We start from the raw sequence: 16,463 nt of genomic DNA on the forward strand, positions 1-16,463 counted from the left end.
GCTGGGGCATATCCGCCCTCAAAGGGAAAATACATGTTTTAGTCCAATTCATTTTAAGGCCCGACAACTTCCCAAAGTCCGATAACATGCTCACCGCCCCTCTTAGTGCAACCGTCGAATCTTCCAAGAACAGCAGCAAATCATCAGCATATAATGAAATGTAGTGCAGGATTTCACCACACACTAGGCCACCATACGCTATCCCCGGCCTGGCGTAGACCGCCAAAGGCTCAATTGCTAGGGCGAACAGCAGGGGTGAAAGTGAACACCCCTGTCTCGTACCCCTCCGTACCGGATATTCAGATGATACGATTGAGCCCAGTCGCACCCTAGCAGTAGCTGAGGAATACAAGACCTTCGTACAACGTCTAAATTGCTCGCATAAGCCAAATTTCTCCAGCACCCTATCGAGATACTCCCATTCTAGGCTGTCAAACACCTTTTCTATATCTACGGACAACACAGCTGGCATCATATCCACATCCAGGTCGCTCCCTAGTACTCTTATACGGCGGATATCGATCGAGGTATTCCTAGTTGGTATAAACCCTGCTTGATCTTCATGAACCAAAGCAGTCATGTGGGGCAGCAGCCTTGTGGCCAATATGCGACTCAGTATCTTATAGTCCACCGTCAGCATAGACAGCGGTCTATAGGAGGTCACATCACTACCCTCCCTCCCTGGTTTCAACAAGGGGACGACCAGCGCCTCTCTCATGGACTCTGGCAGGTGGCCCAACTCCACCGCTTCGTTATATACCTCCAGCAAATGGGGCGCCATGATATCCATGTATTTCACATAAAATTATAAGGGGAGTCCATCCACCCCCGGGGTCTTGTTCCTGGCCATTTGCGTGATTGCTCCCCTAATTTCAGCTATGGTGATAGCCTGACCCAGAGTCTCAGCATCCTCCTCCTCTAACTGCGGGAGCTGAATCCCTGCCAGGTAGCCCTCAATATCCAGCGTTTCCGCCTCCAGGTGACTTTGATAAAGTGTTGTGTAGTATCGCAGGAAGCGCGAAAGGATCGCAGATTGAGAGTAGACCATATCCCCCGACTCCGTTCATACACTCAGAACCGGGCACCCTCCAGAACTCTGGTTCGCCATTCTCGCCAGAAGCGTGCCCACCTTATCCCCTTCAGCATGCACCTTCACCATATACGGTCTATAATCGTAACTGCCCAATCTTTCCGTTTCGGTCGCCACTAGTTCCTTAGCTGCCAAAAGCCGTTCTTGTAGTTCCCTCTATTCCGGTCTCTGCTTCTCTATCTCCCGCAGCGCCTCCTCTGCTTTTTTAACATCAGCTAATACCACTGTCCTTTCTCCTGAATGTTAACTTATACACAACCCTCTCACCACCACCTTAAATGTAAATGTAAATGTATTGGCATTTATATAGCGCACTACTTACCCGTAGGGTCCCAAGGCGCTTCGACCGCTGCGAAACCCTTCCTGGCTTCCCTGAGAGATGGTCCCTTAATGGGTATCTCCAGGGTGAGACCAGGCATCCCCGGCGGTCTGGTGGGGCCGTTAGTGAAGATGAGGCAAGCTAATGCCCAGAGTTGCCGAGTGTGATCGCTGATCAGAGTGGGCACCGAGGCGAGAGAATTATCGAGTCCGCTGACCCTGGTCCAGAAACCTGCCGCGCCGGGAATCGAACCCTGGTCCCGGCCGTCCTCTGCTCTCGGGTCTGCCGCCTCTAACCAGTGAGCCACACTACTTCACCTACCAGTGAGCCACACTACTTCACTACTTCAAATGCGTTCCATTCCATTCCTCTAGTGGATGCCGATTTCCTATTTGCAGTGAAATAACGTTCAATGCCATCCTGGATTTCGGAACTAAAGGCCTGGTCTTCCAGAGTGTCTGGACGTAATCGCCAAGTGGGGACCACCGCCCTTACGCACTGCCATTGAAAGGATACCAACTGCGGATTATGATCTGAGATGGTCCTAGCCAAATACTCTGAGTGTGTTGCCAAGGGTGCTAGTGATTGGGTACATAAGACAGTGTCGATTCTAACATGCAGCTCGTGGAGCGCGGAAAAAAAGAATAATCCCTATCCTCAGGGTGGTGCCCCCTCCATATGTCAGTTAACCCCCACCTTCTCTGCCACTCCGCGCTCTTCTTCGCGATCTTGCGGACCTGGGAATTAACCAATGGTGGGTGCGACCTGTCTAGTGTTGCATCAGTGAGCAAATTGAAATCTCCCCCCACTATCTCCTGACGTGCCAAAAAATGTGCCAATTTCCCCAAAATGTTGTCAAAGAATCGGGGCTGATCCGTATTCGGGGCATATATACTGCATAACACCACATCTCTTCCATACAATCTCCCCTCTACCGCCACATACCTGCCCTCCGGATCTATAACATTATTTGTGGCCTGGCACGGAATCCCCGCCCTCACCCACACCAATACCCCCCTGGCGAATGCAGAGTAAGCAGTGCCAAACACCTGACCTCGCCATTGCTTCTGCAACGCAATACACTCCTGTTTGTTAAGATGGGTTTCTTGAAGCAAGGCTATCTGGATTCCACTCCTTACCAAATACGCATGCACCTTGTGACGCCTTGACATAGTATGCAATCCACGTACGTTCCATGTAATAGATTTCATTTCAGGGAATGTGCCCATTGCAACAGTCCCACCATGTCTCCTCCACATTTTGCCTGCCCACACCATAACTGCTGAACTCCTAACACTGAACACCCAGAAAAACACCCATGACCCTCCCCCCAGAACAGGACCCAATCACACATTATCAGTCCCCATCCAAACTACCCTGACAAAGCACACAGTAGCCACTACAGGCTGCCTTAAAAGCAATGGGTGAGTGGTCCGGCCCGACAGATGGCAGCCCTTGCCCCAGCCCCTAATGTCCCGAAATAAGATGGCACAGCTATAAAATTCCCAAGCGTTACCAGGCCCTCCGGCACCACCATGTTCAGTTCTCCAGCAATGATTCCCACGAAGAGCGAAGCAACCTACAAATCATCAGCCGATCTGGGCGTCCCCTCTAGGCCCTTGGTGCTGTCATCATCCGACAGCTCAGTGCCAGAGCGTCTCCTGTCCTCATCGGATTCTGTTCCTTTAGTCGAGTCTTCCTGCTGCGAACCCGTTATCGCGGCCGTTGCCGCCAGAGCCCCCTGTTTGTCAGCCGCCAGCTGTGTGCGCTGCAAGGCCCGTTGCATTCTGTTTTTCTTGCGGAGACGTTGTGATTGGCGCATCCGCGGTGGTTTGGGCTGTCCTCCGTCTCACTTACCCCTACGATCCGCGCCTGCCCTGTATGTTTCGAGCCAGGACCAAGCGTCCTCAGGTGTCAGGAAAAACTGTGTCGAACCGTCCAGTATCACCCTCAGTTTGGCTGGGAATAGCAGCGAATATTGGATGCCCTCATCCCTAAGCTCCTTTTTAACAGACCAGTACGAGGCCCTGCACCTTTGTATCTCCTGAGTGTAATCCGGGAAGATCATTACAGTTCTATTGTTCACGTGGAAAGGCCCCATTGAGCGTGCATTTTGAATCAGCAGATCCCTATCTTTATAATGAAGGACTCTGGCCACCACAGGATGGGGAGGGTGGCCCGGCAAGGGTGGTTTGGCTGGGACCCTATGCACCCTTTCAAGTGTGAAGAAGGTGGAGAGGCCTTTCGGGGCAACAGTAGTCCTGAACCAGTTCTCCAGATAAGCAATCATGTCGGTTCCCTCTATTTTTTCCGGCAGTCCTACTACCCTCACGTTGTTACGTCGATTACGACTTTCAGAATCCTCAGCCTTCCTCTCTAGTGTCTCCAAGCACCTCAGCGCATCTTCCAATTTGCGTTCCACCGTTGCCACCGCTGGTTTTAGGTCTTGAATGACCGATTCAGTCTCTTTGACCCTAGCTTTGAATGGTCCGCCCTCAGGAGTCCCGGCCCCATCGCGACCTGAGTTATCTCCCGATGGAGGGATTCATTTGTCGCCGTTATGGCTTCTAGGATTTGATCCAGGTGTTTGTTCAGCCTCTGCTCCGAGAGCGTGCTCTCAACGTCATCACCTTCCCCATGGGCTCCATCGTGGTCCACGGCGTCATCTTTTCTACCTTTGGGTTTCATCGCATGTGAGTAAGTGGCCCCCTTCCTCGCCAACCGACCATGTCCTGCGCAACAGCACCTCTGCCAACAACCACGTGGACTAATGTTAGGGTCGTGTCGTGCGCAACCAATTGGGCCCTCGCAGCACACGGCTTATCGCTCCACAGGCCCAAAACCCTTCACTGTTCGCACACACAGCGCAGACCACCGTCTATCTTCTCGCTTCAATCCTTAACCACCAGCAGGGTGTCTTCAGGCACTCCGTCTCCCAGCAGCTCTCCGTAGTAGGTCCCAGTGCTCTTCCCACAATCGCGGACCACACCGGCCGCTACTTCCCTCCTGGGGCAATACTTCCAATAATCCCGCGAAGGAATCTAGACCTCCGGGCAGGCACTTGGGAGTCCGGGTCTGTGGGATTCTCTATCGCTGCCCTCTGGATAGTAGCAGGTTAAATCCCAGCTGGTCACTGGCTGCTTCCCTCTCTCCTATCACATCAGCTATCAGTACACATTGGAGGGTGCGCCCCGCAGTCCACCGCTGCCCGCTCCCAGGTGGTGTCTCAGGCTCTCTTACCACGTGGCTCCCTATTAGAGCTTCCGTGACCCCCAGCTGTCGGCGCTACGAGCCAGCCCCCACCGCCGCAGCGCCAGGACCAGGCCCGCACCACTTCACTAACCGGTGGCCCCAGGAAGGGTCCGCTATCCTCCACACGTCCACCAGTCCGACACTTGAGCTCCGCTGCGCTCGCTCTGCTGCTCAACACTCTCCTGGTCACCAAATCTCCTAGCCAGTTCCTCAGCGGGCACACGCCGCCCTTTGCAGCCCCTTCAGCTCCTCAGTTTCACCTCCTCTTGCGAACCAGCATTAGCGCTTCTGCTTTCTCAGGATACCGTCAGTGGCATGAACGGTGCCTCACCTCTGTGCCGCTACGGTCGCCGTATCAGGCAATAGTTCAGGTGCCGTGGAACAAAGGCAGCTTATAGTCCGGGCGCCATTTTAAATTCCCCAGCACCTCATCGTCCCATCTTCTTTGTCGATCCGCTAACTGCCGCAGCCCGCAATAACGTCGGACGGTGATGCGGAGCAGCAGCCTGTTTACTGCGCCCCCTCCGCAATCTTGCCACAGGCCCTAGCACCAGCACATGGCAAGCAGGGCGTCTGTCTAGTTCCCCCATGCGAGTCCGGCCGCCTTTTTATTGCTCCATCTTCAGCACCTCCGGGAACAAAACTTCGATTTAGGGGCGCCCGGAGCCACCGGATAACACATTGGTGAGCGGGAAGGCCCCCGCAATCATTCAGACGTCTGTTCTGTCAATTACAGCTGCAGCCCAGGCAGTTTTCAGGATAATCGTCGGGATCAGGCACCGAGCTAGCTGCTCACGCCGCCTCCGCCATCGGCGCCCAAACCACGCCCCCCCTGAAGGACCGAGATAACCTGGATTCCTCTGAGGAGAGTGAAGGTTCTTCAGTCTCCTCAAAATTATCTCTGAAGAGACCAAGGGTGGCCTCTCCTAGCCCTACGGCTCCTCCTCAAAAGAAGACCGCTGAGAAGTCTTCAGAGGTTCTGGCTAAACCAACTTCTGGGAAGGAAGTTCACACCTTCAAGAAGCCAGTTTTGACAGTCGACAACGACATCGTTGACTACTCCTTCATTGTCGAGGAAGACCGTGTCTACAGCTTCTTATGTCTCTACATCGACTACAACAGTATCTACGTCGACAGCGTCGCCGTCATTTCATCGACGACCCCATTGTCAACAGCGGGTAAGACTTTGTCGTCGACAATAGCTATCAAGAGAACGCCGTCGACGTCGAAGACCCCGTCGCCGATGCTGTCGTCGTCTAACCAATACGGTCGACGTCGCAACCATCGACGAAAGTCTCGTCGATGAGAACACCATTGATGAAGGAACAGTCGACGAAGACATAGTCAACGTCCGGAATTACTTTACCGTCGACGACAGCCCCGGCGACGATATCATCACCGGCTCTTACAACTGTCGAAGCTCCACCGTCGACTATCACACAGTCGACGGGCTCGTTGATGATGATAGATTCTATTCTACAAGCCACATGCGTACGTCTAAAGATCACAAGAAAGACGCTGACGCCGGAGTTAACTTCACCAAGCCGGGTGCAACCAATTCCGCCGGCATGTCTTGTCCGAGAGGAGGATTCTGACGAGGGGGACATGTTCCAGGCGACAAGCCCTTCAGAACTGCATGTAAAATGTCAGAGTTCAGATGAGGAGGACGTTCAGGAGCAAGTATATCATCCACCTCCTACTCCTATGGCTTGTCTTCCACCATCTCTGGTGACGGATTTACGATACCTTATCCAGGATTAAAAGCAGAGATTTCCAGAATCTCCAGCTCCCCCAACTACCACGGTCACTCCGTCGCCAAGACCACGACCTCCGCCCTTGAATATTTAGACGGAAAGGTTGGTGTTAACCCATCCTCCATCTTAGGATGAGGAAGAAGAGCAAGAAAGAGAAGATGAAGACCAACAGGAAGAGGGTGAACTGCAAGACAATCAGTCCTTGCTTGATGATTGGGACGACTATGTAATCCCCTCTCCAGCATCTCCAGTGGCCGCAACCGCAGATTCACCACCGGGCGACATTGCGGGTTTCCATAATGTGGTGGACAGGGCTGCTCAACGTTTTAAGATCTCAATGGTATCTCAAGAACAGGACTGCTTCTTGTACGACTTCAAAGAACCTCTCAAGAAGGCAGTAAGGCCAATACCGATTATCGACTATGTCTGGTCAGAAGGGGTAAAAGTCATGCAGAACCCCTCCTCTGTGTCACCAGTGATCCCTCGGCTGGACAAAAAGTATAGGGCACCAGATACGGCACCGGCGTGTTTGACGGGGCATCCTAAGCCGGACTCCGTAGTGACACAGCCGGCCCAGAAGAACTCCAGGAACCCTTCGGCCCCTTTGTCGGCTCCTCCTGATAAGGAGGGAAGAAGATTGAATAACATAGGCAAAAGGTTTTAATCAATGTCAGCAATGACCGTAAAGGCCGCGAACGCTTTAGCGCTCTTGGGACGCTACAATAGACAGTTGTAGGCAGACATGGCCCCATACCTGTCGGAATTGCCAGATTCCGCCAAAGAGGAAGTGAAGAAGATTCTGCTTGATGGTGAAGCATCGACGTCAGAAATTATAGACTGCGCGATGGATATCGCTATGACAGGATTCCGTCAGTTGTCTGGAACAGCAGTCTTGTGGCGCCAAGGATGGCTAAAGGCAACCTCTTTCCGTCCTGAGGTGCAAACAAAGATCTTGGACATGCCATATGATGGCCAGGTACTATTTGGCACAAATATTGACAAGGCATTACAATCTATTAAAAAAAGGACACAGACACTGCAAGAGCTTTGGGCACTCTTCAGTATAAGAACCAGTCCTTTCGTGGAAATAGAGGAAGAGGACAGTATTCCTACAGAGGAAATTATCAATACAAGTCTCCTACTCTTCAGGCCAGAGTAGACCGCAATACCAACAGCGCCAACAAGGCCAGCAATCCTCTTATGGGAAGTCGTCCTTTCGAGGTAGAGGACAGGGAAAGAAACAACGGACACAGACAATTACCTGTTTATTCAGCCAGTCCAGACTTCATTTCAATCATTAAGAATTGGAGGAAAGATTTCCCACTTTTTACAAAATTGGAGAAAGATTACTACGGGACGCTGGGTCCTTCAATTAGTACAATTCAGCCACTGTATGGAATTCATACAAATCCCTCCACAAACTCCGCCCGGACCAATGCATCACAAAAATCTACGGCTGCTTCTACTGGAGATCTCAATAATGCTGCAGAAAGGAGCAATAGAGAGAGTACCTCCATCTCAGAAGGGAAAAGGGTTTTATTCCCGCTTCTTTTTGATCCAGAAAAAAGAAAAGAAGTGGAGACCAATCTTGGACCTCAGGGCCCTTAACAAATTTCTAAAGAAGCAGTTGTTTCGCATGGTCACAATCCAGGAGGTCTTGCAACTACTGGAAGAGCGGGCTTTTATGGCATCCCTAGACCTGCAGGACGCTTACTTCCATATCCCAATTCACAGGAATCACAAAAAGTACTTGCGAATTGCAGTAGCGGGCAGAAACTTTCAGTTTCGCGTCCTGCCCTTCGGGCTCCAGTCTGCACCGCGCATATTCACGAAATGTCTTTCCCCGGTGGCGGCATATCTCAGACAGTGCCATCACCAAGTCTTTCCGTATCTGAACGACTGGCTGGTCAAGGCTCCATCCCTAGAAGACGTGTCTAGGTCTTCCAAAGCCTGTTTAAGGCTTTTCGATTGCTTGGGTCTCACCCTCAATCAGGAAAAATCGGTCCTACAACCCTCTCAATGCATCAGTTTCCTAGGTGCAACCTTGGACACGCGGTCAGTATATCTTTCCCATCCAGAGAGAGAATGAACAAGCTCCGGGCGCTAGCTGCTCTAGTAGCCTCAAAGAAAGTCTTGACAGTCCGCCTCTTCAAATCCCTACTGGGGATGATGTCATCGTGTATCCTCCTGATTCCTCACTGTCGTCTACGAATGAGACTTCTACAGGAGGCGCTCTCGAAGCAGTGGGTCCAATGCACAGGGTCATTCGACAACCACATGAAAGTGAAACCTCAGATGGTCAGAGCCCTGCAATGGTGGATGTCATCGCGAAACCTGTCTCAAGGCTTGTCAATCTTGCTCCCGGCTGCTCCTCATGTTATCATAACAGACGCCGCCTTGGAAGGATGGGGAGCTTTTCTGCAAGAGCTTCAGATAAGCGGGAAGTGGTCTCCTATGGAGAAGAAACTACATACCAATCTGCTCAAACTGCGGGCGGTGTTCCTGGCCCTTCCAAACTTTCCTGCCAAGAATCAAACATTCCATTGTGCTTGTCCGGACAGACAACACCACAACGATGCACTACCTCAACAAACCGGGAGGGACACGCTCGCTGACACTCTCTCGTGAGTCGCAGAGAATCTGGAATTGGCCAATCTCAAACAAGATATCCCTTCGGGTGGAGTATGTCCCAGGCATGGACAATGTACTCGCCGACTCCTTGAGCAGACAGAAAACAGCTTCTCACGAGTGGGAACTAGATCAGAAAATACTCGACCAAATCTTCTCGAGATGGGGCATTCCACAAATCGACCTCTTCGCAACAAGAGGCAACGCCAAATGCCCATACTTCGGAAGTTGGCATCCCCAGTCAGGGTATGTAGGGAATGCATTTTCGATCACATGGCGCAACGTCTTTGCCTACGCCTTGCCGCCATTCCCGATGCTTCCCAGAGTCCTCAGAAAAATGAAAGCGGAACCTTGTACTCTCATTTTAATAGCCCCAACTTGGCCACGGCAGCATTGGTTCACGGAACTCCACCGCCTATCTCTGGAGCCACCGATCCGGTTGAAACAATGTCCGTCTCTACTCACAATGAGCAACCGGCAAGTCCAACATCCGAATCTACCATCTCTCAGGTTAGCCGCCTGGCTCCTGAGTTTCGAGAGCTTCGAAATTTGAATATTTCAGCTGACTGTAGAGACATCCTAGCTCGGGCTCGAGCGGATAGCACCAACAAAACATACTCTCTGAAATGGAAGAGGTTTTGTATATGGTGTAGAGATCGAGGAATACACCCTTTCTCTTCCTCTCCAGAGCAGGTTTTACCGTATCTTTTACACTTGGCAAAGTCGGGCCTTGCTCACTCCTTCATCAGGGTACACTTGGCTGCAATATCCCGCTTCAAGAGATCTTCAGCAGGTCCTTCTCTCTGGTCTCCTAGACTAATCAAACAGTTTTTAAAAGGATTGTACAGGACCTTCCCTCCGGTGAAAATGTTGCCACCTACCTGACACTTAAATATAGTCCTTAATCAACTCATGAAACATCCCTTTGAGCCAGTGCACAAGTCTGACCTGAAATACTTATCTTGGAAGACAGGACTCCTTCTTGCGCTCACCTCTGCAAGGAGGGTGAGTGAGCTGCAGGCATTCTCGATTCAAGATCCTTTCCTACAATTTAAACAAGACAGAGTGATCTTGCGGACAAACCCAAAGTTTATTCCAAAAGTCCCATCGGATTTCCATCTTAATGAGCCTGTGGTTTTGCGCTCTTTCTTCCCAAATTCAAGTACGGCAGCGGAAAGGTCGTTGCATTCATTGGATCTCAAAAGGTGCTTAAAATTTTATATAGACAAGACAAAAGCTTTCAGGAAGTCAAATCAGCTATTTGTAGCTTACAGCACGCCCAGGAAAGGTCTTCCACTCACTAAACAGAGCATTTCCCACTGGATCTCTGTAGCTATCTCTTTCTATCATGAACAAGCAGGACATCCGCTGCATTGCAGAATACGAGCCCATTCTACTAGAGCGATGTCCACATCAATGGCCCTGTTCGCAGGGGTGCCTGTCATTGACATTTGCAGAGCGGCAACATGGAAGTCGCCAGATACCTTCACTAGGCATTACTGCCTGGACACAGAACATATGAAGGACGCAGCGATGGGACAAGCAGTACTTCGCCATCTATTTCACTAGAGGTGAGCCTTCTGTCACCCCTCCATCCTTTTCATGTACGCACATTTCTCTACTATGTCATTTATTGGTACTTGTTATTGGCAAATATTTGCTCTGGCTAGTCGCTTGATATGTTATTGTCTAATGACTTGTATATACTGTACCATCGAAAATGTGTTCTCTGCATTGCTTGCTACTCTGATTCAGGCATGTGAATCAATGAAAGACACCCATAATACAGGATAAGAAATGCTTTACTTACCTGTAACATAGATTCACATGCAACCCTCCCGCCTCCCCTGGAAGGACTCGCCTAATTCTCTCAGTGGCACGACTACTTAACTTTGTGTGTACGAAAATCTGAGGGACTGAGGCTCCTTCCAGGAAGGTTCTAGAGGGAGGTGACAGCTGATTGGCTCTCTTCTAGAGTTTGGTCCTTTTTACAAAAGGACATGGATATGTTACTAATGTAAGGCCTATTTCTCTATATGTCTTTAGGACATTACTTTATTTATGTACCGGGGACTCCCATCCCCGCGACGGGGAATGATTCAGGCCTGTGAATGTATGAAAGACACCAATACTGGATAACTGCAGTTACAGGTAAGTAACGCATTTCTTGCTGTTTCAACATCCGATCAACCTCCTTGGGACTTTCCTAGGGTGAGGGATCTGCAGACACAAAGTAGCTACCAAAAAGAGCATTATCGAAGGGTCTTAATTTGTTTGACATATGGCTGTAACGTATGAGGGATCTTTGTTGACTGCATGAGGGCGAGGGAGCAGTTAGGTGGGTGCATGTAATAGATGAATGGTAGTTAATTCAGTAAGTATTTTGAATTAAACTAATTGGAAATGCATCAGGATTTCATTTCCAAAAATTGTATAAAACTAAACTGATAGTCACTATATAAAAAGGTCTCAATTTTTATCCTTCTAATTCACATTTCTGTAGCGTTATGAGCTTCTCTATCTGTTTTTGAGTCATAAGTGGCTTATCTTTGTTGACTTAGGTTAACTGACTCACATTTAATCAGATAATACCCTTTTTCTAACACTAGGCCATTGATGCCTTGAATACATGCAGGAGTGTGTTGTATTGGTTTTAGTTTATCTTCTGAAATTACACTGTGCTTATCTCTTTCAGGCTTGAGCTCATTTATGGCAAGGATTACAGTGAACAGGAACGGCCGGCCTTTTGTAATGGCAATAACCCATCTGTTAAAATCACGTTCGTCTGTCCTTCTGGAAGAAAAGAGGTATTTAATTTACTATTATCTTTAACATTCCTACTAGAAATGACTCCTCACAGAGTTTCACTACATCCCTTGGTGCTGGTCTTTGTGTTCTTATTGAGGGAATGTTATGTAGTAGATGATTGAAACCTAAATTCACCTATGACGTGCACCTGCCACATTCCAACACACTTTGTAAGAACGAATGGCAGTCTTTAAAAAAACATATTTTACTAAGCATTTATTTTACTCATTACATTTCAACAGTGTTGAGCATACCTTCTGACGCAAGTTCACGGTATTGCTCGCTTCAACTAACATCTCAGCTGGTTAGCAAATCTGTAACAATAGAATGATAACTTACTCCCTTTTCCTCCCGCCTTGCAAGCGCACCACAGCAACTCTGATGTGTGTGTATGTAATATGTAGGCCTATGTGCATCACCCATCTACCGCATAGTATGGAGGGATAGGAATCTATAAGATAATGCCTATTTCAATGGGGTCAAGAACGAGTAGCAGCTACAAGGGTATTCTCGTTACATGAAAGGGGGGTTGAACCCATGCAGTCGCGGGGACCTGGGCGTTATATGGTATGTGTAGAGAGGGTCCCCGCAAGGGAAAAGTGTTATGTACACCATACACTACAAACAGAACTTATTTTTACTTTTATCAGCTCTATAGGCAATAATCAAAAATACCGAATGAAAGTATTGATATTTATTTGTCAATACCCAGTATCAAGCACTTAACAATACATTCATAAATCATTTCAGAAAGCCCCAAAGTCGGGGGAGGAGAAGGGAGGAGAGTGAAGGAGGGGGTGTGCTCAGGGCAGGGTAAAGTTAAAAAGAGTACACGTAATCACAATGAACACAATCAGAATTGATAAACACATGAATCAAAACAAATTTGATACAAACGCCTGAAATTAGGGCATTCAATGTAGATATAATACAAAGAAGACCTTCAACGATCACACATGAGGTATTAGGGCTATTTAAAGGACAGGTGCCGGAGGTCTGTGTTGGAAAGAAAAGCCGTCGACGTTTCGACCCCTGGCCGTAGGCTAAGTTAGGTCCTTTAACGGGGTCTTCATCAGGACAGAAAGGGCAAGGTGAGGAGGGGCAATACTATCTGTAAAATTAAAACAATTGATGAGATCACTGTTTTTGAAGTCATCATCCATTTAGAAAGAATAATTAACATCAATTCACCATGGGCTTAGGGCCTTATGGGCCTCTAAGTATTGAGGATATTAGAGTGAGACCAGCCTAGGGTCTGGTTCAAACACAAGTGATACAAATTCACATATTGGATATTGAAGTGAAACCAGCTAAGGGTCTGGTTCAAACACAAGTGATATAAGTTCACAACTACACAGAGGGGAACGCTAATGAATTGTCACATAAAAATGAGAGTATAAAAAACTCACATAACTTATCTACCAATCAGCCGATTGGTGAGATTTTCTGTTGTCGACCCACACGGGGGCATAGGGTACCAAGCAGTTTCCACGGACTGCAATTAAAAAGTTTGAGGTTGGTGATAGGTATATAAGAATGGCCTTAGTGAATACCCATTAGGACATATGAACTTACTTAAAAAGAGGGAAGGGGGCGACCTTGATGTCACCGTGGGTCTGTATCTGGGAAGCTTGCTTCTTCTTCAAGCTTTGAAAAGAAGAAATTAATGCTATGGAGGAGAAATAAAAATAAAAATAAAAACAAAATGGCAAAGGGCTACATCATGCAATACATGATGTAAAAACACACTAGCGGGCAGATGTACCCATTTTACATACCATTAAAGGTGGTCTTTCACTCACATAATGTTATCACGTGGCATCAAAAACAGCTCGTAGGTCAGGAATAACTCAACCTTCCAGACAGGTTAGGCAATGTGAACGCCTATAGCCTATACGGAAAAATAGAGAAGTGTCCATTTAGAAGACCGGCTGGGATTTAAAACACGTTAGTGGCTAGAAGGGATACAGAACCAAACTTACACGCAATGGTGCTGGTTCATTCAAATGCGTGCAGCATCACCCGTAGGTTCATTCAACAGAGTTGATGCCGAGGTTGCCTTTGAAATATTTCGCGGGAAAATCAATCCTACGAAAAAAACACAAGGGGAACGGGTTTTAGGATCGCGAATGACTATGTCCATTACGATACACGTATTGTGGTTTTCAGGCTCCCGCTTATTAAAGAAGGATGTTTAATACCTGTGAAAGCTGGCGATTACCGCCGACGTCCGTACGCATCCAGGGTAAATCAGCAAGTCCGCTACGCGGAGTTGGGGGCGGAGTCTACAGGTAAACAGCCCGTTTGACATAGAAGAGTTACTCAGGATGTTGCACAACTAGAGGTTTGTAGTTTTAGGTTTAGGATATAAATGAAACACTTACGAGTAGCATAATATTCCTTAGGGCCACAAATTAAAAAATTCGAAACTACTCGCGCACCTCTGCAACACGAGGGTGTAGGCGAGCAGAGCCACACACAAGATTTTTAAATAGATGTTACCTCAATCAGATAAGAAAAATTCAATACTACTCGCGCACCTCTGCAACACGAGGGTGTAGGCGAGCAGAACCACACACAAGAGTTGTTAGTAGATGTTACCTCAATCAGATAAGCTCATAGGAGTTTTGAGTTTTACACAGCAATGAAACACTATCGAGTGACGTATTCTTCCTTAAGGGCACAAAGTGAACAGTTCAAAAATACTCGCGCACCTCTGCAACACGAGGGTGTAGGCGAGTGGAATCAAACATGAAATATACAGAACATTATGATGTTACATTATGATGTTAACTCAAGTGGATTGGTGACATGAGGGTGATGGACAGGTTATCTGGTACACATGCAGACATTGTCATTCTGATAATGAGGAAATGCAAATTAATTAATAATAACTCATGCACTTCTCTAACACGAGAGTGTGGATGAGTATTACTTCCAAAAACTTTCCTCATTAGGTACTTGAAACCGGCTCTAACCCACACTGTATTGCAACACTTATCAGCCATGCGACTATGTATGTCCATTAGTAGTTTAACCTAGTGCTGCTAACTTTGCCAGGCTGCTATCCTGTTCGTTCAGGCCATTTTTTATAGTACCTAATGAGGAAAGTTTTATGTCCTAATGGGTATTCACTAAGGCCATTCTTATATACCTATCACCAACCTCAAACTTTCTAATTGCAGTCAGTGGAAACTGCTTGGTACCCTAGGCCCCCGTGTGGGTCGACAACAGAAAATCTCACAAATCGGCTGATTGGTAGATAAGTTATGTGAGTTTTTTATACTCTCATTTTTATGTGACAATTCATTAGCGTTCCCCTCTGTGTAGTTGTGAACTTATATCACTTGTGTTTGAACCAGACCCTTAGCTGGTTTCACTTCAATATCCAATATGTGAATTTGTATCACTTGTGTTTGAACCAGACCCTAGGCTGGTCTCACTCTAATATCCTCAATACTTAGAGGCCCATAAGGCCCTAAGCCCATGGTGAATTGATGTTAATTATTCTTTCTAAATGGATGATGACTTCAAAAACCGTGATCTCATCAATTGTTTTAATTTTACAGATAGTATTGCCCCTCCTCACCTTGCCCTTTCTGTCCTGATGAAGACCCCGTTAAAGGACCTAACTTAGCCTACGGCCAGGGGTCGAAACGTCGACGGCTTTTCTTTCCAACACAGACCTCCGGCACCTGTCCTTTAAATAGCCCTAATACCTCATGTGTGATCGTTGAAGGTCTTCTTTGTATTATATCTACATTGAATGCCCTAATTTTTCAGGCGTTTGTATCAAATTTGTTTTGATTCATGTGTTTATCAATTCTGATTGTGTTCATTGTGATTACGTGTACTCTTTTTAACTTTACCCTGCCCTGAGCACACCCCCTCCTTCACTCTCCTCCCTTCTCCTCCCCCGACTTTGGGGCTTTCTGAAATGATTTATGAATGTATTGTTAAGTGCTTGATACTGGGTATTGACAAATAAATATCAATACTTTCATTCGGTATTTTTGATTATTGCCTATAGAGCTGATAAAAGTAAAAATAAGTTCTGTTTGTAGTGTATGGTGTACATAAAGCTTTTCCCTTGCGGGGACCCTCTCTACACATACCACAAGGGTATTCTCATCCTCATTCTCTCGCCCATGGAGTAAGGATCTGCTCTATTCATCCCCTTCTTCTGCTTCCTGATTCTCCAAACCCATATGTATTGGCTCATGCAATATGGTCTGCCAAGCCCTGGCTACATCAATGGGTCTCAGCCTTCTCTTGGCTTATCTGATCAACATTCTTCTTTCATATTCTGCCCATTTTAATTATTCCGCCCTCCAAGTAGTTACTTTCGGCCCCTCACTGATTTCCAGGTTCCTGGTTATCTCCAGTTACATTAGGACAAAAGCGAAATCCTGGAATTTGCTAGTGACTTTGTTTTTCGCTGTGTGGAGGAACCAACCTACTAGGCAATAGGCTGCTGAGTAAAGGATCTCCTTGTCAATGACCTTTCCTACTATTCACAGCACTCCTTCCCAGTATTCCTGGAGGTGTGAACATGTCCCTACAATGTATAGAACATGCGCCCACATTACACCGCAGCAGGGACAAGCTGCTC

General features: G+C 47.7%; 1 protein-coding gene across 1 annotated transcript in view; it reads left to right on the plus strand.

The window, feature by feature from the left end:
* The window catches only part of IGF2R (insulin like growth factor 2 receptor), a 1,757,136-nt gene that overhangs the window by 241,649 nt on the left and 1,499,024 nt on the right, over window positions 1-16,463 (plus strand). The window contains exon 7 of the mRNA XM_086927157.1: window positions 11,739-11,850. Within this exon, the coding sequence (XP_086783283.1) occupies window positions 11,739-11,850 (112 nt within the window). The remainder of the gene's footprint in view (window positions 1-11,738; window positions 11,851-16,463) is intronic.

This window comes from Lissotriton vulgaris, chromosome 6, assembly GCF_964263255.1.
Source record: "Lissotriton vulgaris chromosome 6, aLisVul1.2, whole genome shotgun sequence".
NCBI lineage: Eukaryota > Metazoa > Chordata > Amphibia > Caudata > Salamandridae > Lissotriton > Lissotriton vulgaris.